At 45.3% G+C, this 27,769-nt stretch overlaps 4 protein-coding genes across 4 annotated transcripts; 3 read left to right on the plus strand and 1 right to left on the minus strand.

Moving 5' to 3' along the window:
- The first annotated feature begins 1,203 nt into the window (after positions 1 to 1,203).
- lbx1b (ladybird homeobox 1b) lies at positions 1,204 to 6,684 on the plus strand. The gene is made up of 2 exons (XM_029146095.3): positions 1,204 to 2,002; positions 2,507 to 6,684. Exons 1-2 carry the CDS (start codon positions 1,675 to 1,677, stop codon positions 2,992 to 2,994), a joined length of 816 nt encoding a protein of 271 aa, XP_029001928.1. The 5' UTR covers positions 1,204 to 1,674; the 3' UTR covers positions 2,995 to 6,684.
- Positions 6,685 to 7,595: 911 nt separating this feature from the next.
- cenpk (centromere protein K) lies at positions 7,596 to 10,789 on the plus strand. The gene is made up of 10 exons (XM_029146209.3): positions 7,596 to 7,734; positions 7,993 to 8,094; positions 8,190 to 8,246; positions 8,582 to 8,645; positions 8,826 to 8,872; positions 8,980 to 9,062; positions 9,194 to 9,292; positions 9,374 to 9,515; positions 9,599 to 9,652; positions 10,266 to 10,789. The coding sequence occupies exons 1-10, from the start codon at positions 7,732 to 7,734 to the stop codon at positions 10,419 to 10,421; spliced, it is 807 nt and encodes a 268-aa protein (XP_029002042.1). The 5' UTR covers positions 7,596 to 7,731; the 3' UTR covers positions 10,422 to 10,789.
- Positions 10,790 to 10,940: 151 nt separating this feature from the next.
- On the plus strand, positions 10,941 to 17,520 carry LOC114852740 (stromal membrane-associated protein 1-like). The gene is made up of 10 exons (XM_029145396.3): positions 10,941 to 11,215; positions 11,649 to 11,782; positions 12,404 to 12,489; positions 12,597 to 12,672; positions 12,773 to 12,835; positions 12,918 to 12,993; positions 14,168 to 14,295; positions 15,286 to 15,493; positions 16,085 to 16,422; positions 16,841 to 17,520. Exons 1-10 carry the CDS (start codon positions 11,098 to 11,100, stop codon positions 16,973 to 16,975), a joined length of 1,362 nt encoding a protein of 453 aa, XP_029001229.1. The 5' UTR covers positions 10,941 to 11,097; the 3' UTR covers positions 16,976 to 17,520.
- Positions 17,521 to 21,274: 3,754 nt separating this feature from the next.
- Positions 21,275 to 23,969, minus strand: LOC114852606 (keratin, type I cytoskeletal 19-like). The gene is made up of 8 exons (XM_029145160.3): positions 23,460 to 23,969; positions 23,227 to 23,309; positions 22,963 to 23,119; positions 22,703 to 22,864; positions 22,422 to 22,547; positions 21,755 to 21,975; positions 21,641 to 21,654; positions 21,275 to 21,552 (listed from the first exon to the last, which is right to left on the minus strand). The coding sequence occupies exons 1-8, from the start codon at positions 23,886 to 23,888 to the stop codon at positions 21,506 to 21,508; spliced, it is 1,239 nt and encodes a 412-aa protein (XP_029000993.1). The 5' UTR covers positions 23,889 to 23,969; the 3' UTR covers positions 21,275 to 21,505.
- Positions 23,970 to 27,769: the final 3,800 nt, after the last annotated feature.

Below are 27,769 nucleotides of genomic sequence, written 5' to 3' on the forward strand. Positions count from 1 at the left end.
AAGGGCACGTCGCTTTCTGCTGTTTATTATTAATAAATAATACAGAAAAAGGTAAAATAGAACCTAAAAAGTTATTTTTTCTGTCTGATTAACTGTACTACATACCGTTCTGTGCAGCACTGATAAATATAAACCCTCAGTGAACTAATGCAATTTTACCTTTATTTATATTGCAGAAACCTCAATACCAGCATACAATGTTACACTAACATTTTAGTACAACTGTGTATTTTTTCTCCCCCTCCTCTCTCATCATCATCATCATCATCATCACCATCGTCACATCATCATCACGCTGTTGATGTTTTATTTTCACTGGTGCGTCCAGTGGTGTGAGACTATAATCACTGCAATATTGGCCAAATTTACAGCATCATGCCCGACATTGGTGTGAAGCTAAATATCCAAAATGATATCACATATAAGTAACACTAGCATCATTTACAAACGAGATTAAAACAAAATAATAATAATAATAATAATAATAATAATAATAATAATAATAATAATAATAATAATAATAATAATAATAATAATAATAATTTTACAGTACAATCACGGGCAATAAAAACGTCAAGAAATATAAACCTTATTATTTTTCATTTGACAAAATTCGTTCAGAAAGCGACGTATTCGTTTTGCTATGCAAATACCCTGTCGTCGATTTTTCCGAGCAGCTTCCAAAATAAACCCATCATGTCAAACCTGGAGGACGCAGGGGAATTTGAGAGGAGATGAAATATTTCTCGGATGATATAAAAGGAGCCCTTTCCTCTGAGTTATGGCCCGGATTTGGCGTCGCTGGGAGGGATGCATGCTGCTCCTTCTCTCCCGCCCCAGAGAAGGTATCATCAGAGCTGATATATGGCCCAGCTCTACATTACCTTTATAAAACAAAGGATCAGCCGCGCTTTGGTTCGAGGAAAGTGTCCTCCTCTAGCTGCCACTTCTAAAATAACCCCCGAGCCGACTTTTTGACAACATCCGGATAATCCAAAAACTTTAAATAGAAGACTAGAAACTCCTGCTGAACTCAAACTGAAGTTTTACGCGTAAAATCGCTTAAATAGGCTACGGATTGTGATTTCTCTCCCCCTAACTCCCTCTCTTCCACCCTCTCTCTCTCTCGCTCGCTCTCTCTCCCTCCGTCTTTCTCTCTTTCTTTGCTCCCCCTCATTTACCCCATATACCTATTCTGGTATCTCACCACACGACTAAATTAGACCAAAGATGATGAGAGCACAAAGCATTATAATTCTGCCGGGCTCCTCCTCCTTCCAGCCATGCGTCCTAATTAATGGGACACCCCCAGTCGCAAAAAGCTCCGCACTGGACTGCAACATAGTCAAAGAGTGAAAGGGAAGAGGGCGAAAGTGCCACTGGAGATAATTGATTACCTACCAATCAATGATAACTTGTTAGTAATCGTCAACTCTTTGGACCTCGCCATTTTCAGGGAGGCATCTCACTCCTGCGGACTTGCTGCTCCTGAGGATCGACAGTTTGAAGATATCCCATTTTGGAATAACATTTTCCCTTTCTTCGTTCTATCCTCGGTAGCTTTGTCTTTTTTTACCTCCTAACTGTTATGTGACTCCCCCCCCTCCCCCCCCTCTCTCATTTTTAACCGCCGAGTATTTCAACGAAGTCTTGTAAAAACTCTGCGCACACCCAATGATGACATCCAAAGAAGTGGCCAAATGTGATGCAGCGGAAAACAGGAGGCGAAGTCCGCTGGACCACTTGCCGCCTCCCGCCAACTCCAACAAGCCGCTGACCCCCTTCAGCATCGAGGACATCCTCAACAAGCCGTCCGTGAAGCGAAGTTACACGATTTGCGGCACGGCGCACCTAATTTCGTCCTCCGAGAAGCACCGTCCGTCCAGCATCCCTCTGTCCAGCCGGGCGCTCCTCACGCAGACCTCGCCGCTCTGCGCGCTCGAGGAGCTGGCGAGCAAGACCTTCAAAGGGCTGGAAGTCAGCGTGTTACAGGCTGCGGAAGGTAAATCTATCCGCCAATAACCCACATTACGAAAATGTAAAAAGACGCCCTTTGTTTCTATTTCTCGTATGTGACGGCTTGCATTTCGTTACACCTTGCAAATCACTCGGATGTGTTGATATTTGTCTGTAAAAGCAAACGAGCAAAGCTGTTTTTTTTTTCGTTTATGTCCCCGAATGTATTTTTTGTTCCCTTTAAGCATGGGACGTGGAACAAAGGCGCGTTCACTTTCTCAGCTGTTCGACGGAATAAATCAATAGCTTTTCTTTAATATTAGGTCTTGTGTGTGTGTTGCTTAATATTTCCCAGTGGTGTCTGTGTAATATCCCTGTAATTGCTCGTTCCCTCAAGGATTTGGGGCTGTACTGTTTCACCCACTGCGTCGCTTCCATTGTTATTTTTGCGTTAGAAGCGTTTTGTGCTGCGGCGGCGCAGACAAAGTCGCGCACCTGCACGTACAGTGTCAGCGGGTCTCACCCAGCCTCCTTCTCTGCACCTCAACAGGACGCGACGGCATGACTCTGTTCGGCCAGAGAACCACCCCGAAGAAGCGTCGGAAGTCGCGGACGGCGTTCACCAATCACCAGATCTACGAGCTGGAGAAGCGCTTCTTGTACCAGAAGTACCTGTCCCCGGCCGACCGGGATCAGATCGCGCAGCAGCTGGGCCTGACGAACGCGCAGGTCATCACGTGGTTTCAGAACCGGAGAGCCAAGCTAAAACGGGACCTGGAGGAAATGAAGGCCGACGTGGAGTCGGCCAAGGCCGTCGGCCAGGTCCCCTTGGACAAGCTCGCCAAGCTGGCGGACCTGGAGAAATGCGCCAACGGCACGCTGGGCCACCCGCGGCCCGAGTCCCCGTCGCGGGGCGGCCCGCAGGAGCACGAGCTCGCCCAGAAACTGCGGACGTCGCCGCTGTCGCCGTTCTCAGACCACACAACTAGTAAAGAGTGCTCAGAGGACGAGGACGTGGAGATTGATGTGGATGACTGATGGCGCAGCGTGGGGCCGAGAGGTCGACTAACACAAAAAGACTATAAAAAAAACCCTCCCGAGGACTTGTAACTTACTGCTTATATTGTATACCATATCAGAACATGTACCAAAATGTAATGTCTTTTATATCGACACAAATAGACCTATTCATAGTGAAGCATGAACACAGATCAAGAAATATGCAGTGGAATTTTACAATATATTCATTAGTAAACCGTTCCTACTTGCAATCAAAGCAATATGGTCTAATATGACACAATTATTATTATTTTTTTACACTGTAGGCCAATACACAGACACAGTCGCGAAATTACGACGCCTCACACACACACACACACACACACACACACACACACACACACACCTGTTTCGTCGCCCTTGCTATAGGCCCATACCCTCACACACCACAATGAAAGTGCTCCAGTTTTCCATATTTGTTGCATGTAAATGCATGATTTGATTTGTGACCATTATCTATTTATTTTTACCTTATTATTATTTTTTTTTTATTTAAATGCTTTCGTGTTTTCTGTGAGCCAAAGCGCCGTAGAGTCGCGCTGTTACCGCCGCCTTCACCCTCGCTGTCGTCTGACCGCCGCCCGTTTGACGTCGGTTCAAACGTGGCGTCCCGATGCTGCGGTGCACGATGACGACGATGCTGGTGGTCGCTTTGGTGGGACCGCTCGGCCGATAGCGGGGCGCAACACTTAACATTGTGGCGATTTCGACGAGCTATACGCAGCATTTTAGAGTTATTGTTTTGCTACGATAGATTTACAGCGATAAACCTGTTATGTTTTGTACACCTGTAAGTGCCTTTCTAAAATCAGGACATCATTTGAAAACCAATGCACAGACTGTAATGTATATAGGCTACTATGGGAATAAAATGGCTTTTCTGAATATCTCTTTATGTTGTAATTCTTGAATTAATATCGGGTTTTTTGTTATGGATATCACAGTCTGGGCTTTTTTCTACTGAAGAGAAAAATCATTTTAGAAACTGGCTTTCTTCGCCAGATTTGAGTGTGTAAGCCTATCAAAAGCGGCCTATTTAGACGTATTATACTGCACTATTTTGTCCCTTTGTGTCCTTTTCTACTATAATGTTCTAAACATTTGTGGTCCGGAATCTCACATCCCCTTTCACGTCCTAAATGCGTATCGTGGCTTCTTGACCCTTAGACGTGTTTCTCCATTCGTGGCAAAAATTTATGTGAGAAACACAAATCTGGTGTCGGGGGGCAAAAAGACGAGGATGCAACAAAAACACAAAGTTTTGGGCCAGTTTCTCCGGGCCTTTATAGACCTTTTTTTGTTCTGCGGGACTGGGCCGTAATTTTGTGCGTAAAGCATGAAAAGTGGGGACAAATGAGCAGCGTTCCCTGATGGGACGAGCCACAAAAGAGCAGGGCCGGTCCCCCGCAGGCAGCAATACTGAGACAAGTGTGTCCCACCGCACAAAAAGGACGCAAACGTTTGGAGGCCATATGGTTTTTGAAATTTCCTCACAATTTCAGACAATTTGATGGATTGAGTTAACCCTCCTTTTAAACAGTTTAACTGGGTGCGAACAAAGGCCATAATGCCTACATAGACTCTCCCTTCACGAGGGCATCTGCGGCTATTAATGTCTAGGCCTTTTCTTTGCCTGGCGTTTTGAACAAGTCAATGAATTACAATGAAACTGCCCCTTTTTTGTGAGCCGCTTGTCTTTCTCCGCTTTTTAGCGCTGGAATAATATGTTTGACTTCTGTCCAAGAACGTTTTCTAAGCAAGAAATGGATTTTGTTGAAAGTGTTTTTAATGTTAAGTAGGGAGCCATAAAGAGTTCAGACATTTATGCCAAAGTCTGGTTAGGGAGTCCTTTTGTTTGTTTTCTTCTCATCTCCTTTTTCTTCTTGTGCCTCTTTATTTCTTTTGTCTTTAAGAAGTTTAATGAAGCTGAAAACATGGTTATGTGAGAAAGAGAGTGTCCAGAAGTGAAACTCAAAAGGCTACCTCCCGTTTAACCCTCTTTGTTAAAGTAAATGATAAGTAGACATGTCTTCTTGTGAGCTGTTTTATAGTGTTTACTTTCTTGTTTTTTTTTTTTTTACTTTTTAACTTTTTTATTCAAGACGACCTGAATGCGTTTATAGGCCTGTAAGTACTTAATATGACTGAAGCTCTTGTACTCACTTTGTAGACAAATTAGTCAAAGTAAAAACAACAACAATTTATTTTAACATTTAAGAAGTGGTTTAAAACACTATGAAAATATCAGCATCTACATGATATGTGTTTGTAACAGCTGCCACAGTATAATCTCTTCTGTGAAGCCAGAGGAGGTTGAAGTAGCCAAATGAATGACAATGTACAACAACTAATTAAATAAAATCTTTCTTTGTAGAAACAGTAGCAGTGACAAATTGTGCACTTATAACTGTATTATAGTGAATTACTAACTGTTTGTTTGGATTTTAAACACCACTTATAAATAAATTATAATTCATTACTTGTTTCATAAACTGAAAAAAAAACTTTGATTTTGATGACACAACACAAAAATCAATTTAATTCAATTCAATTGAATTCAATTGACAGCATAAACATATTGGTTTCAGACTTATACTTGGTCTTGTGTTCATATTGTGTGTGTGTCCTCTGCACCTATTCTGAATCAAGCATATTTATGAAGGGAGAGAGTGTTAAGGCAGGCTAAGTTTATGGATTTCTCTTGCTTATTTTATGAGAGCTTGTCAGACGGGCCCAGCGATAAGTAATACTACAGGCTGAGGGACCACTTCGTGGTAATTAATCTGGAGGTCTTAAGTGTATTTCAGGATTTCACTTGAAGATGGAAAAAATCACTATTTCAATCGTCCGGAAAATTGAAGTTTGATGCATGAGTCCCTACTGAAACAATAGTACAGCCCTCTCTCTTTTCATCACTTTACATCCCCTCCCCTTTTACGCTCCATCTATCTCTCTCTCTCTTTCTCTCTCTCTCTCTCTCTCTCAATTGTTCTGTCTTTCTCTTTTTATTTGCACCCAGAAAAACAGTGTCAGGTGCAAAGTGTAAGTTCATGTCTGAGACACTGGTCTAACGACAACATTCAAATGAATTGAATGTTTCCAATGTGTCTTCAGTAAATACAACAATTATATAAAGTAACATATATCTACAGGCCTACAGTATTATCTCAGTTTATTATTATTATTATTATCAGTGAAGACGTATAAAAAGGAGATCTTTAAATGACGGTATATTTGCCTGGAGTTAAATCACTCCATATATCTAAATAGAGCTGAATTGTAGAGTTTTAATCATAGCCTTCCTGTGGAGCCAGTTAATACTTCAAACTTCAATTTTACGGGCGATTGAACTAAGCATGTTCCTGACAGAATTGATGTATGTATTAATTTCCTTTAACTGTTGATTAATTAGGCTGCGCTGAAGGCTCAAATGGAACGGTTTGCTGGGGAATTTGCATATTAATCAAATTCTAGTTGATCATTCAAATAATCTAGGCTATGTGAGCTTAGGAGCTTGAAAACATATAAAACCAGCAAACTGTATATTTGACTCAGGCTTGGGTGATTTGAGATTGAAAGAGGAGAGAGAAAGATGCAGGCTGGCTTTTGTGTGTTGAACACTTTGCTCTTTTAATTTGAAAAATAAATAAAGGCACTGACATTGAAGGATCACATGTGTGGTTACTGTACGAAGGCACCTAAATGACAAAAACACTGTGTTTACAGAACAACTTCCAGGTGGTTCCAGATGTCACAATATTTTAGCAATACTCGATTACATCATGGTTAGAGAAAATCTTCAGTAAATTAAAGGTAAATGTCACATAGCTTCTAATTGTATTCATCATATGTACATAATTGTACATGTAGTAGAATTATGTACATGCAAATTAATTTCACATAAAATGCAACAAAATAAACAGTACATGTGCTGCAGTCACCAGCTCATCCAAATGAGGAATAGAGTCAATCTTGAAATCATGTGTCAAAACAGACACTGAAACAATAATGTATTTCATAAGCATAGGTGAAATCCTGAAATTTACAAAACCGGGATAAAGTGGCGATGTTGACGAGCAGCAAACTTCAAGCTGCTGCACACGAGCTCAAGGATGCACAGAGACACCTGCTGGTGTTTACAGGGCAGTGTTCTCCCTGACAGTGAGCAGTTAACCAGCCATGTGGTAAATAATTTAATTTAAATTAATTAGGAAGACTAATCATAATAGTGTATTGTATTTTAACTTTTTAGTAAGTTTAGTAATATTATTGCCAGTCATCTCTTCCTTACTATGTTTTATGTTTGCTGTGATGGTTTTCTTTAAGCTTTGAATCATTATTGCTCCTTATAGACACTTGTTTCTCTAAACATATTATGTTGGACTAATTTTGACTCCGATTACACCAAAAAACAAAAAAATGATGACCATATTTATTGTAGCTATGAAATTTTTCGTAATCCACATTCATATCTTTATAAGCTATTGCTATATATGTTCATTGTCATATATGCTTTATACTTATTCACTAGTCTTACACGGTTATGGTAAGGCCAGTGACATACTCATTTATACTTTGCATGCGCGGTGCTGCGCAGCTTCACTCTCCTCAACACTCTACGCTGTCGCAGCTGTTGCGTCATCAAAGTTGGCGGTATTTTGAAATAGAGCGCTGCTGTGTTGTGTCGGTGAAGAAACAACGGTGAAGTTATTCATTATGGTGAGACTTTGCGTTTTAGGAATACTGGCCGTTCGTCGTGTATGTTTTATAGCGCCACGTCCTATATTTTCCAATATATTACAAAGTATGGCGGAAAAATGTTTATTAGACGATCACTCCAAAGCCATAGCTAAACGCTAACTCACATGATATAAAATATAAGTTAGCTCTACGTGAACATCTGTGCTGTGGTCCGTACTTCTGTGTACACTCAGATTTAAATCCACAGCCTTGATCCTTTTGTGTGTTCGTGTCCAGGCTGAAATGGAGCCAGACTGTGCAGCAGCATCGGGGCTGTCGAAGGCTGCTCTGTCTGAGCTGCTGGTCCAGTGCGAGGTCCAGTTTGCTGTGCTGGAAAAGGTAAAGCCACGGTCACACGTCGCCAGACTCGCTTTAGCCTTGACTTCCCCGGATCAGTAGATGTTAACAAAAGTTACGATCGCTCTGTTTTACAGCTTCAGAATGAGATTATACTGAGTGAACGAGATTGCTGTGACGATGCTCAGGAGCAGGTGAGATTACACTTCATTTCACTTTCTCTATCTTGTTATTTTCACTAATGCAGTATCATGGTTGATCTGCAAATTATCATTTTGGATAATTTTTCTGTGGAATATCGGAAAATGGCGAAGTAATAATATAACAAATAAAAGGAAACGTTCTTTATGTAACAAAATAAAAAAGGATGAGGGACTGATATCGTGTTTTAGAGGGACATCATCAGGGGTGCACTAACTGTTTGACCTTTCAGCGTTTGCATAACTCAACCACCAAACCACTAAAATGATCTCCCTCCTACTTTAAACTTGTCGCGTTGATATGTAATTGAACATTGCTTCTCCAATAGTCAGTAAACCGGCTCGTGGCAACAGAAGCTGAACTGAAGCAGTGGCTGAAAGTGGAGCCTGCACGTGAGTCATCCATTAACACTGTGACAGAAGTACCAGTATATACACACAAATGAGAGCTTCAGGTTTAAGCCACACTTTAAGGCAAATGTTACATTCATTTATTCCATATTAAATGTTTAATATGACAACTTTTGTATTTTTACATTGAATTTATGTAAGATTTCGCTTTACTTCATCCAGTGTTGTCAGCAAATTCTGAAGTTTTACTTCAAGCTGGAAAAGAGGAGGTATGTTTATTTGTAAAGTGTAATATCAAAAGTATATAATTTTACTTTCCAATTTAAAAGCACTGCACTGATTATGAAATCCATGTCCCCACTATGATTTTCCACAGATGCTCAAGCTGTGCTCTGAACTTGAAATGGTTGTTTCTTGCTGTGAAGCGAAGCGAGACAAACTCAGGGAAACAAAGGAACTGTATGTAACCCTTCAGTTACAACATGACATTTTCTTAATTTACAGTTCTTACTCGAAGCAAATGAAATTCACAAATTGGTGAAACCACATCTGACTTTTTAAAATTTGCTTTTTATGCTTCTGAAATTTAGTGAACAGAAGTGGCTGGAGGAGAAGAAAAAAGTGCTGGTAGCTGCCAGTGATCATGTTGTAAGAGTGAAAAAAGAAAAGGAGACCCTAACAGAGTTCAGGTGAGAATGAGGGCAAAGAGGGCAGAAAAAAGAAGATAATAGGAGAAAAAAATCGCAACATAATGGTAAAATGCTCTGCAGTGTACTACAGGACACCAAGGACAAAATACAGAAAATGAAGGAGTACCATGAAAGGCTGATGGAGTCCCTGGGAGATGTTCTGAATAAGCATCTCCCTCTACCAAAAAATGAAATGAGTTCAAACAACAACAAGAAGAAGAAGGTGCAGTGAGCTGGTTGTGTTTGTTTTGTTTGTTTTTTGTGATTCTGTGCTAAAACTCGATCTGTTTTTAATTTAATTTTCAGAACACTGACCTGGAGTTAAATGAAGACTTTATTTCATTTAATGATATTCTGGAGGTGGGTCTGATGCACACTATTAAAACTATTTTACTTTGTATGCTAATATATGTTTTTTGCAGCATTAATTTTACCCTGTACCCCAAGTTTTCTGCTGAGAAACAGCTTTACAGAATGATTCTGCCACCACCAAGCTTTACTGGCAATGTTGTGGCTGGGAGGATATGCAATGTTCGATTGACGCCGACCAGTGCATTCAGTCTGGCGTCAGGCAGTTCGGTTATGGTCTCACCTTTGCAGTCTCCACCCCATCCTCTGCCTGACATTTGATATACGTTTTTTATTTGCCACTTTCCCATAAAAGTTTGACAGGTGGAAAATGGCGACAAAAGTTATTATAGGTACAGTTTTTGCTTTCTGAGCTGCAGGGGTTTGTAACTCCCCCTGTGGATTCCGTGTCATGGTGAAATCCCCCTATAGCTCTGCTTACTGCACATTTATTTAGACAGCCATTATTTTCCTTGAATGTGCACTGTAGTATAGATGCAAAGAATAATTATTAAGAAAATATGGTTGAATGATTGCCCAATAAAGCAAAGCATACTGTTAAAGTGTCCCTGTGCCAGTTCCTTGCATAATCATTTTACTGAAGATGTCTTCTGTATGTCTGCAGATGCTCATGAACAAGGCCCTGAAGACCCCACACGACCCCTACGTGATGATAGATGCTTCATTCTGGCCGCCGTACATAGAGATGCTGCTCCGCTACGGGATTGCAGTGAGGCACCAAGAAAATAACTTCAAGATCCGCTTAGAAACCTTTTTCTAAGCTAGTGGTGCATTAACAAACTCAAATCTAACTTGTACAGTGTTTATATTTATGTAATGTATGGCCTGATCTGGGAAGATGATAGTTTCACGAGTTGGATTTAAAGTATTTTTTAAGAACAGCATTATATTCATAGCGTAACTACTGGTTATCATAAGTACAAAACATTGAACCCTAAAGTTGTAATTTACTTTTTTTTTATTAAATTCGATAATAAATGTAAACTGATGATTTGCGCAAGAGGTAACATTCAATATTTTGTAAGTGTATACTGTGAACTGTTCTTTATATAAAACCTTATATATGTAAATGTGTTTATACTTTAAAAAGTGCTGTTTTGTTCACACACTAAAAACCCCTTCCCAAGTCATGATCGTCCTCTTGTCACTATTGATCTGATGCATCAGGCGACTATTTTTAATGACTTTGTAAACCGTAAAATATAAGAAACGTGTTACTCGCGGTGACGTCACGAGAATCGACGAATCAGGAGCTGGCACCGCGTCAGCTCTAGAATTCCTGTGGGCGGAGAAGAGATTCCGGTTCCGGGTGTTTTCATATCCCAGTCGGTGTCGTTCCTCCCTCTGATTATGGTCTTTTATCAGAAAGTTCTCGGCTTTGACGACTGATTCAAGTGAAGTTGTTTTATTATTAGAGTCCATCTTAAGCCGCCAACATGACTACCCGCTCGGAGAGAGAGAAGGCCCAGAAACTCAACGAGCAGCACCAGGCCATCCTGTCCAAAATGCTGAGAGAGGAAGACAACAAGTACTGCGCCGACTGCGAGGCGAAAGGTGTGACACCCAAACTGTCGACAATGCGTGTTTGACCTCGCCGCGTTCGCTGTTTACCCCAGACTCGGCCCCTGGCGCTAACTAGCGAGATAACATCCGCGTTGGTTAGCTTAGCTAGGCTAAATCGCCTGTGTGTAAGTGGCTCAAGCTAGTCAGCTGACATATTTGCCTTTAAGCTAAAGTAAGTGGCTAACCAGCGAGCTAACTTCTCTAAATCTGCATAAGCTCCAAACAGTGGCCGCGTCTGTCCGCTGCGCTCACGCCAGCGTTAGTCCAAACGTGGCGGGTCCTGCGGGGAAATGTGACACTTGCGCCTAGTTAGCTCTACGAGACGTAGCACGGAGCCTTTTCCTGGCACTTGATGCAAGATCGTGCAAGTCCTCGTGTGTCTTCAGGCGTTTCTCCACTTTCAAAATCCTGACTGTTGTTGCAGGTCCGAGATGGGCATCCTGGAATCTGGGAGTGTTCATCTGCATCCGGTGTGCTGGCATCCACAGGAACCTGGGAGTACACATATCCAGAGTGAAGTCAGTCAACCTGGACCAATGGACCTCAGAACAAATCCAGGTACTGTCTTCGTGCGCGCGCGCGCCGTGGTTCGGTTACACAGGATGGCAGCTGATGTAAAGATTCTTTTTGTTCCTCAAGCACTAAACAGATTCCACATCCTCTTACCTTTTAAACATGCCCATGTGTTTTAGAAAACCTCGCCTTTTTTATGAGACAGAGTTGAAATCATTGTTACTGTGTTTTTCACTGTAAATGTAACGCCAATACTGGATATATTCTCCTTGTTAGATCTAGTTCACCGCTGGTTGGGTTTTTTTAGGTCTTTTTACTATAAATTTGTGGTTTACACAGAATGATTAATACCTCTGTATTACATCTATATATAATATAATATGTTGTTTTGTAAGACATTTTCCCGTAGGGGTTTTTGGTCTATTGGTCCATAAAATACCAGAATATAAAACCAATGCCCATCAGTTTCAAAATCCTAGTGATTTCTTTAAATCTTTAAATTAACTTAAATAACATTATACAGCTGATATCAGTTTAAATTCATAGGCATTAATTTGCTTATAACTCCACACACTATGAAATTAGTACAGTTACCGATTTCAAAATTAACATTGTGCTAAAATGATGTATCTCCTCGTCTATTAACATGTGTGTCTTATTTTCCAGAGTATACAGGACATGGGAAACACCAAGGCCAGGCGGCTTTATGAGGCCAACCTTCCAGACAGTTTTAGAAGACCTCAAACAGACCAGTATCCTTCGCCGACATCTGTCTAAGTAACTTAAAAAGTGACATGTTCTATAACATCATTCACTGTGGCCTGTTAGGTGCATCTATGTCCCTTAACTCTGACCTCAGAGCAGTGGAATTCTTCATCAGGGATAAATATGAGAAGAAGAAGTACTACAACAAGAGTGTGACCAACGGGACCAGTGTATGTCACAGCAGAAATCTCAAGTGGATTTCACTGTCTGTCGTTGTCATCTCTGTGATTGTCCTTGTTGTTCATTATAACATCCTTTTCTCCTGTTTAGCCAAAAACTGTTAAGAAAGAGAAGGAGCCAGATAGAGGGAGCAAGGTATCTTCCTACACCAAGGTATAACACACGTGTCTCTTCTGTTCATGATACCATATTTTTACTTTACTACACAGTTCTTACATCAACTTAATTTTTACAGAGTGAAGACTCCAGACCAGTTCCAAAAATCAGTCCTGTTAAGACTTCAGAGCCCTCTGTGAACCTACTAGGCCTTGGTAAGTATCTATGCACACACTTGTGTTATTGGAAAATTACGTTAATCTAAATGGAGCATGTGCAGACTAAGGTACTGTTTATCAGGCTGACAGACATTTCAGTGGGCAGTTACCAACTGTTTAGGTCTGCAGAGCTAATGAGTTATGGGGCAAACTATGCATTTGAAGAGCCATTATTCCTTATTTGGACTGATGTGAGTTATCTGAGGTTGTATATCTCCTTGACCCTCGCACTGTGGTTGACAATGGAATTGAGGCCAAACTGGGCCGTGGTTTATTTACAGTCCTTTTGTACATTGTTCTTACTTTTGCCTTCCTGATCTCAGATCTGCTCTGATGTCTGCCGAGCTATGCCGCAGGATGCTGTTCTTTCAAGCACGAGTCAAGTTAAACTATCCCTGCTGTTTAACAGTAAAGTGCAGCAAGTGCCCTTTTGTGAGGTAGTTAGAAGAAGTGTAACAGCTGTTGACTCACTCACTGAGGTTAGCGACTGTCGACTAACTTCTTGTTTCACAGTTTCGAGCTGATGTGTGCATTTGTTGTGCTGATTTGGAAGGACAGATCTCTGGACATGTGTTTAGGTGCACGCTTGCTCTTGAATTGGTTGCCAGCTCACCTACAGTAGCATGTTGCAGTGTATGAACGGTAGTTATGCGTTATCTTTCTAACAAGCCCAGGCATTAGAACGCTGATACGTCGGAATAATGTGTGTTACGGTTTTATTACAGCATTCCCATTTACAGTGTAAAGAAGCTGACTAATGAATATTTATGTTACTGATTGGCTTGGAGGGATATTGCATTATTTGCATGGCATGTTTACTGTTTATTTGTTTTGTGGCCAACAAGCTAATAAGGATGAACTGATGAATTTTTAATTGTGCTAATAGTTATCCTCGCTGTGTGGACCGTTCTGCAGCAGTAGGAGGGCACTTCAGTTAAACAAATATGAAGAGAGGAATACAAAACACATATTCCAGTATAGCAAACATAGGTTCTGCTGTTCCGATATTTTTCTAGAACCTTGTGTACCTAAGTAAATACAGGAAGAAAAGCACTGGTAAAACGTGCAGCACAGACATGTTTTGCTGAAATGGTCTCACGGTGACTCGTTTCTTTGTAATGGTGTACATGTCTTTGTACTTGAAAAACTGGTTTCTGCTTTTTTCTCACAGATGCACCAGCAGCTGCGTCATCTAACAATGGTAGCGCGAGCACAAGTCAGAACAGTGACCTGGATATATTCGGCCCCATGGTATCCAACCCTCTCCCTTCATCTACTCCTGCAGCTCAGTTTCCTCAGGTAAAGCCGTCAAGGAGCTCTCCAGGTGGATTTGGCTAGTGTTGCTCAGAAGGGCTCAGCACTAACAGTTGTGTTGTGAAATTAAGTGTGCAGTAAAAATAAATAGCCTGACGCTAACCCTCAGGAAAAACGAGGAAATGCACAACACGGCTCATCCAGCAATGAACTCTGTTATAAGTCATGTAGCATGTTACTGTAAACATCAAGCCACCACTACTGGGTTAGTAAGACGTGTGTTATCTAAAGTCTAGCCTTTAACACAGACTGTGTTGCTTGTAGGAAGAAATGAACTTTTAGTGAAACTGCATATCAGAGCTAGAGAAGTAAAAAGAGGAAGTGAAACGAGATTCAACATGTCACGGATTCATGCGTGTGTGATGCAACATTCAAACTGCGTCCAGTGAGTTTAGTAATTAATAGGATTAAAATGAAAAGGTAACCATTTGCTTTTTAAGGTGACAAATCGAAAAATCCTTATACAAATACAGTGGCGGATCCCTGTGTTACTGTTAGTACAATGTACTTCTGCAGGAAGTGTTTCCTTCCTCTGTTGGTTTACCACATTATCAAGAAAATGAGACTGAGTCTCTGAAATGTGTGTGTGGAAGAGGTAAACATGTTGATTGAAAACATATTAATAACCTGGATTAAATGACCTGCATCTGGGTAAATTGCTCGCCAAAAACCTTTTATTGAGTCTATGGGCCATTTCAATGCAGCTGTTTTCAGACCAGTATGGATAAAATATATTAACAGTTCTGTGGGATTAGGCAAAGAGCAGCTTATAGCTTTTTGTGTGGCAGCAGACTAAATAAGACTCTCTGTTATGTAGTATGCAGTTATGTGTAGGCATTGTAATAAAGGGTACTTTGCTTATGATTGTGCTTGTTAATTTGAAGTGAACAAATTAACAGAGTACTACTTATTATCAGCACTGAAACACGTGCTTGGTTTTGAATTTTATTTGACCCTAACAATTTCTGCCTCCAGGTGAGCTCCAGTAACACAGCCAGCACCCCGACACAAGCTCCAGCAGCGGGAGCAGGTGCCAGCTCAGGGTCAGTGCACGGAGACCTCGACCTCTTCAGTGACGGCAGTAGCACCACTAAAACGGACGACGCGGCCAAGAAGCCCATGTCCAAGGACTCCATCCTGTCCCTGTACGGGACCAACAGCATGTCCCAACAGGCGCCTGCTGGTGAGGTCCCGATGCGGCACAGACGTGACCCATGTGCTTCAGTTGTAATCCAGTCATGCAAATCAAGTTGTGACAAGCGCGTGAAGTTTAGGCGCTTGGTTTGATGAATGTTTTTTACATTCTAGGTTTGGAAGGTGTTAACAACCGCTCCAAAGTCGTCTTTCTCTCTCTCTAGTGTCCAGCCTTTGTCCTGAGTGTTGAAACCAGGCTTCTCTGTGGCTACTGAACAAAGCCAGCGGTTTAGTTATTAGTGCTCATGTCAGCTCTTTTCAGCAGGATATTAAATCTGTGTCTCTGTCCCGCCTCATTTTTTCCGATGTGGATCATAGGTTTTCACTCGTGCTGTTAATCCCGACCGGCTTCGTAGTGTTGACCTCCCTAAGGAAGCAGTGATATCACTAGAACGAACGCTAGTGTAAAGCACAAAGACACACTCCCAGAGAGGTTTCAAATCTCTCTGCCCATGTCAAATGCAAGATGGCTCCTCAGGCGTAAACAAATAACTCCACCCTCTCCTTCACAGTAAAATACTGTGACGACCATACTTGTTTGCATAATAGTCCTCCTTTTTTGCATGTCTCTTCCTTTCAGCTGGAATGTTCATGGGCCCTTCCCAGATGCAGTTTCCTGTCCAGGCCCCTGCTGGTTATCCGGCCTTCCCTGGCATGGGCACAGCCATGCCGCCCACAACCGTCATGGGGGCTATGATGGGTCAGAGCGGGGCAGCCATGATGGGTCCCAGTCCAGGCATGATGGTCGGCATGACGATGCCCAACGGCTTCATGGGGAATACACCGGCCACAGGTGTGATGGGCATGGCACCGCGAATGATGGGCCCACACGGTGCTGCAATGCCCGCTGGAATGATGCCCGCTCAGGGCATGTACGCCATCCAGCCTGGACAGCAGGCTCAGTGGAACATGAGTCAGGTACGGCCCCAGTTTCAACCATGCTGCATAATTAAAGGCTTTCTGCCTGGTCCTTTTCAACCAAAGTGTTAAACATTCAGACATTCAGATCCAGACAAATAAATATGTTAAGTTGCAAAACAGGAATTGTTGTGAAACCCCTCCAGCAAATGTCAGCTGAAAGACAAATTATTTATGATAGGTCATAGTGTGATTAGTGTCTATCATGCACTTTCCTGTTAACATGTGCACGTTCCTGTTAAAAGTCTCTTGATTTTCCTGGTTGTTCTAAATAGCATATTTCTAATGATAATAATAATATATATAGAGAACAGGGTTAGAGACAGCATTCTGGGTACATGCAGCTAGAGGAATATAAAGAACTTTTCTGGATGAAGCGAGCTTGATTGTCTCTGTCTGGGGTCTTTGACTTCCTCAGGTGAACCAGCAGATGTCAGGACTGGCTCTGAACGGCGCAGGCGGCCAGATGGCCTTCGGTCAGCCTCCGCCAGCTATGGGCGGGTGGGCCGCCGCCGGGTCCGGCCAGACCCTGAGCACACAGCTATGGAAGTGAGCCTTCAGGTGGGTCACTGGCTGGGCACAGTATACGTGGAGGCTGCTGGAAGTACAAAATGTATGTTGTGCTCGCCCGCACCTCACTATGAACTGACGCCCGTTTCCACCGCAGACCGGCCTTCAGAACATGGAAATTGTATCTGATTCTCTTTTTTTTTCCTCCTCCCTTTCTCTGTCTCTCTTTCTCTCTATTGTGTGAGCGAATTGGGAGTCGTACAGCCTGGCAGTTTCTGCCTGTCGTATGGTTTTTGATCATAACTTTTATTTTCCTTTTTTGGAAAAAACAAATACAAGGATAAATAACAGTCCCAACAAAAATGATAACGACATATCAGAAAAGCTGCAGGACCAGTTACACAAGCTTTTATTGTATCACTATGATAAGATTATAGAACATTTAATGAATAGTATTTAAAGGGAGATGTGACTCTGTCAGTTCTACTCCCACATGTACAGTGCTGTATAACCTTCTTTTAAAGTACTTGTGGTTCCCCTATAAAATTAAAGTGAGAATAAATAAATGGCTTCAATTTGTCTTCATGATTCACTTGTGTTTTTATGCGTGTGTGAAGACACATTTTCAAATGGTTTTATATGATTGTTGTTGAGGTAATGGTATTTTTCTTCTAGTGTTACATCAGGTGGCGCAGTCTGTGTTCATGGAGAATTCTGCTTAAACCAGTAAAGAGGAACGAACTTGTGTTTCAGACCTTTTACTGGACTTTATTGCATGTGAATTCTGAATTAGCATGAACGTATGCCTCCATCACTTCATTAACACCTGACTCAGGTTTGACAAAAAACCCACATGTTCTATAATAACACAGTATATAAGACTGATTAATGACCAGGGGGAATAGACCAAAACAATAAGAGGCAATGAACTTTCAAGGTGAACTTGGGAAGTAGAAGAAGGTAGTGAGTAATCGTCTGCCAGTGGCACAGTGGGTGTGAAGCTCAGTCCTGCACAGGGAGGTGAGCTGCCCATCAGGATGCTGGGAAGGACATGGCCATGTGGGTGGTGCATCTCTCCACCGCAGCCTCCAGTGAGTCCGTCCTCATTCCAGTGACTGAGCGGCCTCTGTCTGGCGTTCTGCAGTTTCATTGCAGGACAACAAAGTCATTTTGTTGTAGGTTTTGCTGTTTTGTATTCACAACCCTCCTCAACCCGCTCCAGTTTCCTCCTCAGCTCACATTAGACGTGTGTCGTTCTATGTGTCCATCTTTAAATCAAGATCCTCTGGCCTTGATGTCACTGTACTGATCTGAGGCTTGTCGAAATAGTGCACATACTTTGTAGACGAATTCAAACACATGCAGACCACATGTTTTTCTGAAGTATCCCATGCTCAGCCTATCAGCAAAGCCTCGTCGTGAAGCCACCCTGCTTCCACCTGCAGGTGGCAGTGTTGTCATGCATATAATCACAGAACTGTTTTGAAGAACTTCGGCGAGATGTTTCAATGTAGTGAGTGCTCCCGTCTTTAAACAAGGACTTTTCTGCATGTTTTATGTGTGTACGTAGAAATGAGGAGACCAGTGAGAAGGACAGCTCTCACTGATGAACATGATAAACCTGTCACCGTGTGCTCAGGTGGGTCAGTGACATGGAACCAGCACCTGGTGGCAGTGTTGCCATAACTTCTACAAGAGGGAGTTGCCCCTTGAGCCTGTGACTAATGCTCTAAATGTCAAGGTTCTGTTGATTGTTTGGCTCCAACACACCGATATGTTTTATTTCCATTATTATGGATTTCATTTGTAGTTGTGCGTTATTGCGTTTGCGTGATTGCTTCACTCGCCCTCGTTCCACACACGGGTTAAACGGAGCAGAGCATCAAAGGTCACTGCCACTGTTTCCACTCAGTAGCTGCTGTCATGAATGCACTTTTGTTCAAGCTTCTTTGCGAGGGGCACTCGCACGAACATACAGGATCTGGAAAATCAGAGTCAGACGATGTGTTTACAATCAGCGGGGAAAGTGGGCATCGCTCGGCCTCTTTTCTGTAGCTTAGAACGAGTTATGTGTGTAAAACATGGCGGTTGTGGGGTTCTCCACCCAGTGAGAGTCTGGTTTACAGTCACTAAAGAAGAATGCTCCAGGTTCAGGCCTATCCTCACGAGCTCACTGTATCCAGACGTGAACTGTTTGCTGTAGAACACAGCAGAGCTGCTGAAGCTGCTGATTAAGTGGGTCCATTGTATGTTCTGTAGGGTGCGGTTCCTCTAAGCAGCCCTGCCTTGAACTCCCCCTTCACTGCCCAGTGTGCTAATTGGACTGGGGCTGTTGTGCAGGAGAGGACTGAGTGGATCCAGCCTCATGCTTGGCAGCGCCAGAACGCCCCTCAGCTGGATTTGGTCCTGGTCCGCGCTCGGGCCCTGCGACGCTCCTGTACCTTCCTGCAGCGCGCTTTCACAGCGAGGTCCGATGCCGCTGGGCGCCCGGGACCTTTAGCGGGGAGGTTCGGCATTCCTCTCGGCCCGTGTGTGGGAGCCAACGTGCTCCTTCTCACCTCAGACCCACGGACGCGCTGACCCTGAGACAACATTCCTGCTGATGCAGCCTCCACTTTGACTGTTGCACACATGAGTCACTGAACGCCTCACTGATATAAAGTTTTGTAAACTGGAACTGGTGCAGGACTCATTTTACACACAGTCAATCACTCTAATAGTTTGCGTTAGATGAAGATAAACCGTAATTCACTAGCAGCTGATTCACGTTGACTGCACAAACATGGCGGTGACTCATCGTTATGTCCTGTCGCCTAGTGACCTCACGTATTCATGCTAAGGTGAGGGAAGCTCACATTTAGCATCCACATATAGTAGTTGCACAGTTGTAATCTAGCAGCCCGATAACAACTGGTTACACACCGGGTGGAAAGCACCCGTTGCTTTTATCCAGTGCGATTTGCACCACACCATCCAAACATCCAACCGGTTCTTGTTCATCAATTGAATATTGCACATCGCTTTCCCATGATCTCAGCCTCCGCTGCCTTCAGGCGCGTCTCGCATGGCAGCCGGCCACACAGACGCGGCCGCAGGCGAGCGCCTCCCGCCACGCTGCCGTCTTTTGTGTGTCCACGTGCGCTGAGGAAGAGCGCTGGAGTCTTCCTCCTGCCTTCTTTTGTGAGCAAACCGCATCGTTCAGCCAAGGTGAGGCTGCGCTACAAATTGCAGCAAATCGTCCTGCCGCTCCCGTTTGCAGTTGTGACAGCAGGTTAGTTTTTTTTAGTTAGTTTTTGCAGGAGTGGCTGCAGGAGGTTCTCATCTGGTCCCAGGCTTCAATTTAACTGCAGCATCAGTCTGAGTATTTTTTTTTATAATTTGGTCAGCTGCTGCAATATTTCCCCATTATTTTTTTTTTAAATTTACCTTTAATGTACTTATTTAATACATTGAATAAGTACAATAAAGGACAACATATAAACACACTACTAAGAAACATTGAGCTGAATCTGCTGCAGCGTCAAACAATGTTGAGGGGAATCAGGTGTTGCTCTTTCATCCTTCTATGACCTTTGCTTTGAGATTTTCATACAACCTTAAGGGCTCGGTCATCACGTCTCTTTATTTAACAACCCGGGTCCAAATATGGCCGAGCGAAGCTCCTCAGACAGGCTGGGTTTTGCAACGTGATCCTCTAGAATCTCCGTCTTCTCCAAAACCAACATTACACCATCGTTGGGGAATTGGGGCCTTCATCTTCGCCGGGATCGGACCGTGTGCGGTCCAAAGGCTTTGCCTCGTCTCCGTCTCGGACGCATTAACGATGCCCTTTATCGTAACGGCTCATTTGCTCATTTGTTATCATGAGAAGGGCCAAAGTGCATTACTGATAGCACCTGTATCCACAATGGCTCCCTTTGTTCACTCTGTGGGTGTTTGCTTTGCAGCTCAACTGTCCCGAACACTGTGTTCTCGTCACCAGGTGTCAGAAGTTTGAGAGACTTCATTTACTGTTTTGTTGAAAAGCTTCCAAGGCTTAGATTAGTCAACCATCTGGGTGTGTCTTGTTTAAAAACGCCTCTTTGGGTTTTCACCTCAGACCAGAGCTCCTTTTTCTGTCTGAGCTGCTTTTTTTTTCTTTATTCTGAAGCCGTTAACCATTGTTCATCCCATCCTGACAACAGCCCTGTTACGTAACACAGATTCCCGTAACCTCATATCCCACCTCCCCAGAATGCAACCCGGTTGCCATGACGACCTCCCAAACAGAGCGATGTCATGGAAAAAACGCGTGGCCTCTCGGAGCTTGGGAAGGAACAGTAAAGGCACGAAACAACACGGCTCTTCACCAGCAGATTTATTTTTCAGACAGGTCGCGCGCACGCGGACCCGCGCGCACGCACACACTCGCACACGGCCTTCCACGTTCTCCTGCAAACGTCGCTCCCTCCATCCAACTTTCTCAGCGCCTTCAGTAATCTCCGGGCTCGGCTTCGCCTCGTGTCATGTAACAGCTTTTATCAGTGGGCGTGCGCGTGCGTCCGGGACCGGCTCGTCCTGCCAGCTGGGCGTCCTAACTGCGCACGGTGGTGGTGGTGGTGACTTTGGTCGTTGAGCTCCCTGGAACAAAGAGAGCGTTAAAATGCGGCTTTGAGCGACGCGAACGCGCAGGCGGTGAATGACGCGTCGCCGGGCGGACGTCTCTTACCGTGAACCGCGGGTCTACGGCGACGAGCGAAGACATAGAAAGGAGAGAGAGACACGAGAGTGAGTCACGTGCGGCTCGCGTGGAGGCGGCGTGGTGCCGCTGAGCTGCGCCTACCTGGACTCCTCCGTCTCCAGCAGCGACCTGTAGGTGGCGATCTCGTGCTCCAGCCGGGTCTTGACGTCCAGCAGCAGCCGGTACTCCTGGCCCTGCTGCTCGATGCTGCCGCGCATGTTGGCGAGCTCCGCCTCCAGCATGTTGATGGTGTCCTGGTAGCGCGCGAGCATGGCGCTGTAACGCGCCTCCGTCTCGGCCAGCGTGTTGTCCAGGGCCGATTTCTGCAGGAGCGGAGGGGGACACGGCAGCTGAGACCCGATGCACGTAAATGACCGTGCTCTACCCCGGATTCATGCACGTGTGTGTGTGTGTGTGTGTGTGTGTGTGTGTGTGTGTGTGTGTGTGTGTGTGTGTGTGTGTTTGGGAGTGATTAGCGTTGCAGGGTTTCACTGTTACAGTGCGTGTGGAATGATGCACATTATGTGGGAGCTTGACGGCAGCCAGACCAACATTCCTTCAGCGTTCCTCAAGCTCTTTTATGTCCTCCCGAGTTTAAGCAGATGTGTGTGAGCTGTTTTCCCCAGTAGGCGCCTCCCCCCTTCTTCCCCTCCATCGCTCTTATCTCCCCCCCTCCCATCCTCCCTCCTGCTCCTCCATCAGTGTCGGACAGGGACCTGTGGCCGCGGCCCATGTAAGGCCGGGTCGCCGGCGCCTGCGTTTTCCTCACCATGCTCAGCTGAGACTGGAGCTCGATCTCCAGGCCCTGCAGCGTGCGCCGCAGGTCGCCGATTTCTGTCTTGGACGTCTGGATGGACTCTGTGCTGACGGCCACCTCTTTGGACAGCGTCGCCGACTACACGGGAACGTGGAGCCACAGGAGTCACAGTTAGGACATCACTCATCCCACGCTCAGAGGAGATTACGTTTAATCACAGGTTCGGCTCCCGGGGTGTAAACCCAGTCATTTGCAGCGTGTGGGATATTTGTTCATGGGAAAAAACCTTTTACCTTCTCATTAAACCAGGTCTCTTGCGCGCGACGATGTTTGTCTGTAAGTGCTTCATACTGGGCCCGCATTTCCTCCAGAACCTTGTTGAGGTCCTGCTGGGGTGCGGCGTCCACCTCCACGTTGACGGTGCCAGTGAGCTGAGAGCGCAGCGCTGCCAGCTCCTACGCAACAAGGGGGGGGGGGGGGGGGGGGGTTAAGAAACGGTTTGCTTGGTTGGTTACTGAGCAGCTGGTTCTGGCTGTAGCCGAAGCCCGGTCACCTCTGCGTGGTTCTTCTTGAGGTAGGCCAGCTCGTCCTGCAGGCCTTCGATCTGCATCTCCAGGTCGGCCTTCGTGAGGGTGGTCTGGTCCAGGAGCCGGCGCAGGTTGGCGATGTCGGCCTCCACCGACTGGCGCATCAGCAGCTCATGCTCGAACCTGAGCGGTTCAAACAAAGGACAGTCACGCAGGGACCCACGCCGGTGGCAGCAATGGGCTCTTATGGGTTGAGTCACAGGTGAATGGTTCACAGAGGCGTCACTTACTTGGTTCTGAAGTCGTCTGCGGCCAGTTTGGAGTTGTCAATCTGGAGCAGGATGTTGGCGTTGCCAATGGTGGCAGCAGCGATCTGGAGAGAGGATCCAAGGTGATTGATCACACAGCAGCACGAGCTAGTTTAAATGTTGCACGCTCAGCGTTTCCTCCACGTTCTAGTCTCTCCATTAAGAGTGATTAACAAACAGCAAATATTGGACTTGTTGAACGTGACCCGCGCTACCTTGTCCTTCAGGTCGTTGATGATGGCCCAGTACTTGCTGTAGTCCCGCTCCGCCGCCGGGCCCTTCTGCTCGTAGTACTCCCTGATCTGCTTCTCCAGCTTGGCGTTGGCCGCCTCCAGGGAGCGCACCTTCTCCAGGTAGGAGGCCAGGCGGTCGTTGAGGTTCTGCATGGTGGCCTTCTCGTTCTGGTGCACGCTGCTGTGGTCCAGGGCGCTGGACAGGTCGAAGCCCCCGCCCATGCTGCCGCCGCCGTAGCCGCCGCCGTAGCCGGAGGAGACGGTGCGCACGCTGGTGGAGGAGATGCGGGGGCCGCCGAGGCTGAGCCCGGACAGGCTGAGGGCCTTCTGGGGCGCCGAGCTGGTTCTGTAGCTGTGGCTCTGCCGGATCACGGTGGGGCCGCCGATGTTGACGCTGCTGCGAGGAAACATGGTTCCGGAGAGCGAGAGAGGACGCGAGGAGAGGAGACCGTTATGCAGAGGTGCGCTACGGCAGGACTGTGGAGTTTGCTGGAGACGGGCAGGCCCTTGATATAGAGCTGGACCCGGGGCGGGTCCGGAGGAGGGAGGAGGGAGGAAGGGAGGGAGGGAGGGAGGGAGAAGGGCGCTGTCCTCCAGAGCACAGCCAGTCATGGGCTCGGCAGGATCTCCATTTGTTTTCTTTTAAGGACCAGAGTTCAGTTTCTTCCACTGGTATGAGGAAACTGCTGTGGAATGTGTGTGTGTGTGTGGGGGGGGGGGGGGGGGGGGGTCTCTCTCTCAACATGAGTGTGTGTGTGTGTTTTGCACGTTTGTGTGACTCTGCCTGCACCTATGATTTATGCACGCTTTAATAAATACCTCCGGGCCTCGTTGCGCTCACACGGGTCATGTTGTGTCCCAGTGCAAATAGAGCCGGTCTGGAGTTATTGTTTTAGCGTCCCACCTTAAGTCAACGCTCACATCAGGCGCGACTGTGTCAGCGTCCTTCAGTTACAAATTGCCCATCGAGATTAAACAAAGGTAGAGACGTGTTGAAAGAAATGCAAAAACTTACTTTTACTATTCAAACTTATTTTAATGGCGACTACTTTGCAAACGTAATTTGTTGCTGACTCAGTTGCTTTGGGCAAAGTGGTATTTACATTTCTAGCAGTTGGCAGTAAATGATCCTGACGTCTAATCCTTCTGTGGCCGACAGGATAAAATGAGCTGCAAGTTCATGAAGTCGTTACTGATTGACAGCTTCATTAAACTTTTAGCCTTCAACCACAGCCCAGCTCTGTTTTCTGTGGTTTCAAACCCTTTTAGGAGCGTTGTCATTAGCCATTGTTCACCATATCACACATCACATCCCCCCTCGGTCCTGTATCCTGTGTTTTCCAGCACACACACACACACACACACACACACACACACACACACACACACACACACACACACACACACACACAGAGTTCGTTTAGTCATTTCTGGACTGTGTCACAGTGTGTGGGTGGTTGGGTGTGTGCTCATGCTCATATGTTCATGTAAAACTGTGTTTCTGTGTGTGTCCTTATCTTGGTGGACTGAGACCAGGCTCTGCTCTCAGTGTAACATCTGGTGTCAGCACACAGTGGTCATCGCTCTGAGCGAGAACCACTGACTGGGTCGTGGGTAACGGCTAACTTTTTACTCTGGGAAACGCGGTTGTTGCTTGGATGAGACGCCGGACGCTGCAGTCGGGTCTGGACTCGTGGATGGATCTTCACGCTTCATTAAAGCGCACGGCTTAACTTTGCAGATCATTTGTCTGATCCTCGACTCAGATTCGAACAATGAAGTCAATTGGGTGTGGAGAGATGACGTGAGGTAGTGAGTCTGGGCCTGGTCACAACCGGTCTGAGTGTTGCAACCTTCTCCAGTTCACATTGAGGAGCTTTACTTTGCTTTGCTCGTCTGGCGCACAAACGCATGCACAATTTAACTGTTTAAACAAACACAATGAAAGAATCTCTCTCAAAAGCTGGCGCTGATGAGACTGCATGAAGAGTAGCACAATGTCGTGAACTCATTGCAGATTCTACATGAGTCAATATGAAGTTCATCCTCGGTGACTCAAACATTCTTGATGAAATTAATCTCATAAATGCATCAATTCAAGTCTTCTGATACAAAGAACTACATGTTTCTAACATCAGAGGCACTTTTTAAACATGTGGACTGAAGAGTCCAGGCTTAAGTTGTAGCATTGCCTCCTCTTATATCTGGTCTGTTGGAATCGGGCTCCTCTTTGCCCAGTTCTACGACCCTGTTACGCAACTATTACACAGCAGCCTGCTTCATATCTAACTCTCCCACTCATCCTCAGCACTCTGGCTTCACTGCTGATTCCAGTACAAACCCTTCCCTTCGTGCCTTTATCCAGCACAAAGACACAGCATCCCCTTTGAACAACAAGGATGTGCCACAAACAGTAAAACATACCACTGGCGGTTGTAGTACTGCGTATTTCATATCTAGTTGCAGAAATACACACCCTATTTCCAGAAGAGGTATGTGGAACGGAACACAAGTGAACAGATATGTAATCTGAAGGGCCTCAGGTGACACCGCCCGTAAAACGGATATGAATCTGCTGTTCAAACCACTGCGAGGCCTCGCGGTAAACACGGCCACACAGTTGTAGTAAATACCCAAGTCCAGCTTGGCTCGTTGAAGGCGGCCTGAGGTGGAGGGAAATGCTGCGTGTTGTGATGCGGCACGCGTCCGTGTTGTGACATCTTCCACACACCATCCACGCAGGTGCGATCAATGCCCACTGCTCTCGAAACAATGCGCGACATTACATTCGGGGCAGGTGTGTCACTTTCAGGCAAACGATGCCAAACCACATGCTGCACATATCACAGCGACAGTAAACAAGCTGCTCGGCTTCTGTTCCGCCACAGGATCGTCATCCGGTGAGAAAAAACGTCCATCAACAAGAAAAACCACGAGAAAATCCCTCCCTGTTAAACGAAGATGTGTGTCAGATGACGCGAGGGCCTCGTCAAATTCTACTTTTCTTGGACATGTTCTCTGTGCAGACTTTTAGTTTCTGCTCACAGTCTCAGAGGCTAAAATTAGAGGCCTGCTCTAATCTCAGACCTCGACTTAGAGCACAATCAGGCCCTTCCCACACAGAGAGGGAACGCTGGCTAAACTGGGAGGGGCGGCCGCTTTCCCACGTCCGCATCGAAAAGGGGAAAGTAACTTGTGCAACGTCCTGAGAGTCAGTGCTGGTCGACGACTGCCGGTGATTCAGGTGCTGAGACGCGAGGAGGGATGGGCGTCTGTCGGCCCGTCTGCAACACAACATGTCACAGCACAGTGGTGTCGGTCTGGAGACCACACGGCTGTTTGGGGTGAAACAAGCCTCGTGAGTCAGAACCCTCCTCTACGGGGTTAAAGCAAACCACTCTCATTTTCAGCTGCATTCTAGTTTCCCTGGTAACTAAGACCAGCGATGACTCAGCCTCTCCCTTTAAAGACCTTTAGACCCAGAATGAGTTTTAGAAGAAACAGGGCTAAATAGTCAAGTTATCTTATCTCTGCAGCTACAGAATAACTTTACAGCCTATGGCTGTTAAACCACCTTTTATCTAAAAGCTTTAGGTGTCTGCACTCTCTGCATTACGACTAATAAAGTGCATGACTCAGTAGAACGAGGGCAACACCCGCCCATTCAAATCCCTCTGCTAACAGAGAGACGTGAAATCAAACCGGAGCGAAGACGTGAGGAAACAGATCCCAACCTGCACCCAGTTTAAAGTGAGGCTCTAAATGTGTGTCGGCTACATGCTGTAATTAATAGGTGCCGGTATGAGAATGATAGAGGCAAAACATGAACTGAACGTGAAGGGTGAGTAAAGTGCTGCAGCTCAGGGAGGTTCGAGCGAAGCGGCAGTAAAGCCCTTCATCCGCTCTGCTCCGTTGTGAATTTCCTCTGAGCAGCTGTGGAGAATGGAGGGATCGTTGCCATTCAGCGCGGAACAAAGAGAGTCAAGGTTTAGGGAGGAATTAAAGGAAGTCCACTGTGCTGGTTCTTCCCTCAACTATGTCCTTCTGTAAAGGTACACAGGTACGGCCCAGTCAAAACAGGATCAAAATGTTCCACTATTTGTTTGCAGCATAGCAACAGCGAGGATGACAGAGAGCATAAGTCACCGCTCGCGTTTGAACCCCGTCCATTGTCTCGAGGTGTGGACGGTCTGGATTCCTGCAGACGAACACAGGCCGATCAGTTTCAGCAGATAGTGAGAATCAAAGCTGGCAGCCGTTCTCATGTCTGTCACCAGCCGCTGACGCTCGCG

This window comes from Betta splendens, chromosome 1 (assembly GCF_900634795.4).
Source record: "Betta splendens chromosome 1, fBetSpl5.4, whole genome shotgun sequence".
Taxonomy (NCBI): Eukaryota; Metazoa; Chordata; class Actinopteri; order Anabantiformes; family Osphronemidae; genus Betta; species Betta splendens.

Bases quoted from the DNA above. Each gene is read 5' to 3' on its own strand.
- LOC114852740 (XM_029145396.3), top strand. From the start codon at position 11,098: ATGACTACCCGCTCGGAGAGAGAGAAGGCCCAGAAACTCAACGAGCAG. The intron at 14,296-15,285 runs GTAAAGCCGTCA...TTCTGCCTCCAG, and splicing joins CTGCAGCTCAGTTTCCTCAG to GTGAGCTCCAGTAACACAGC. The intron at 15,494-16,084 runs GTGAGGTCCCGA...TCTTCCTTTCAG, and splicing joins GTCCCAACAGGCGCCTGCTG to CTGGAATGTTCATGGGCCCT.
- cenpk (XM_029146209.3), top strand. The intron at 9,063-9,193 runs GTATGTAACCCT...TCTGAAATTTAG, and splicing joins CTCAGGGAAACAAAGGAACT to TGAACAGAAGTGGCTGGAGG. The intron at 9,516-9,598 runs GTGCAGTGAGCT...TTTAATTTTCAG, and splicing joins ACAACAACAAGAAGAAGAAG to AACACTGACCTGGAGTTAAA.
- lbx1b (XM_029146095.3), top strand. From the start codon at position 1,675: ATGATGACATCCAAAGAAGTGGCCAAATGTGATGCAGCGGAAAACAGG. The intron at 2,003-2,506 runs GTAAATCTATCC...GCACCTCAACAG, and splicing joins CGTGTTACAGGCTGCGGAAG to GACGCGACGGCATGACTCTG.
- LOC114852606 (XM_029145160.3), bottom strand. From the start codon at position 23,888: ATGTTTCCTCGCAGCAGCGTCAACATCGGCGGCCCCACCGTGATCCGG. The intron at 23,120-23,226 runs GTAAGTGACGCC...TGAACCGCTCAG, and splicing joins GCAGACGACTTCAGAACCAA to GTTCGAGCATGAGCTGCTGA. The intron at 21,976-22,421 runs GTGAGGAAAACG...CCGCTCCTGCAG, and splicing joins TCCAGTCTCAGCTGAGCATG to AAATCGGCCCTGGACAACAC.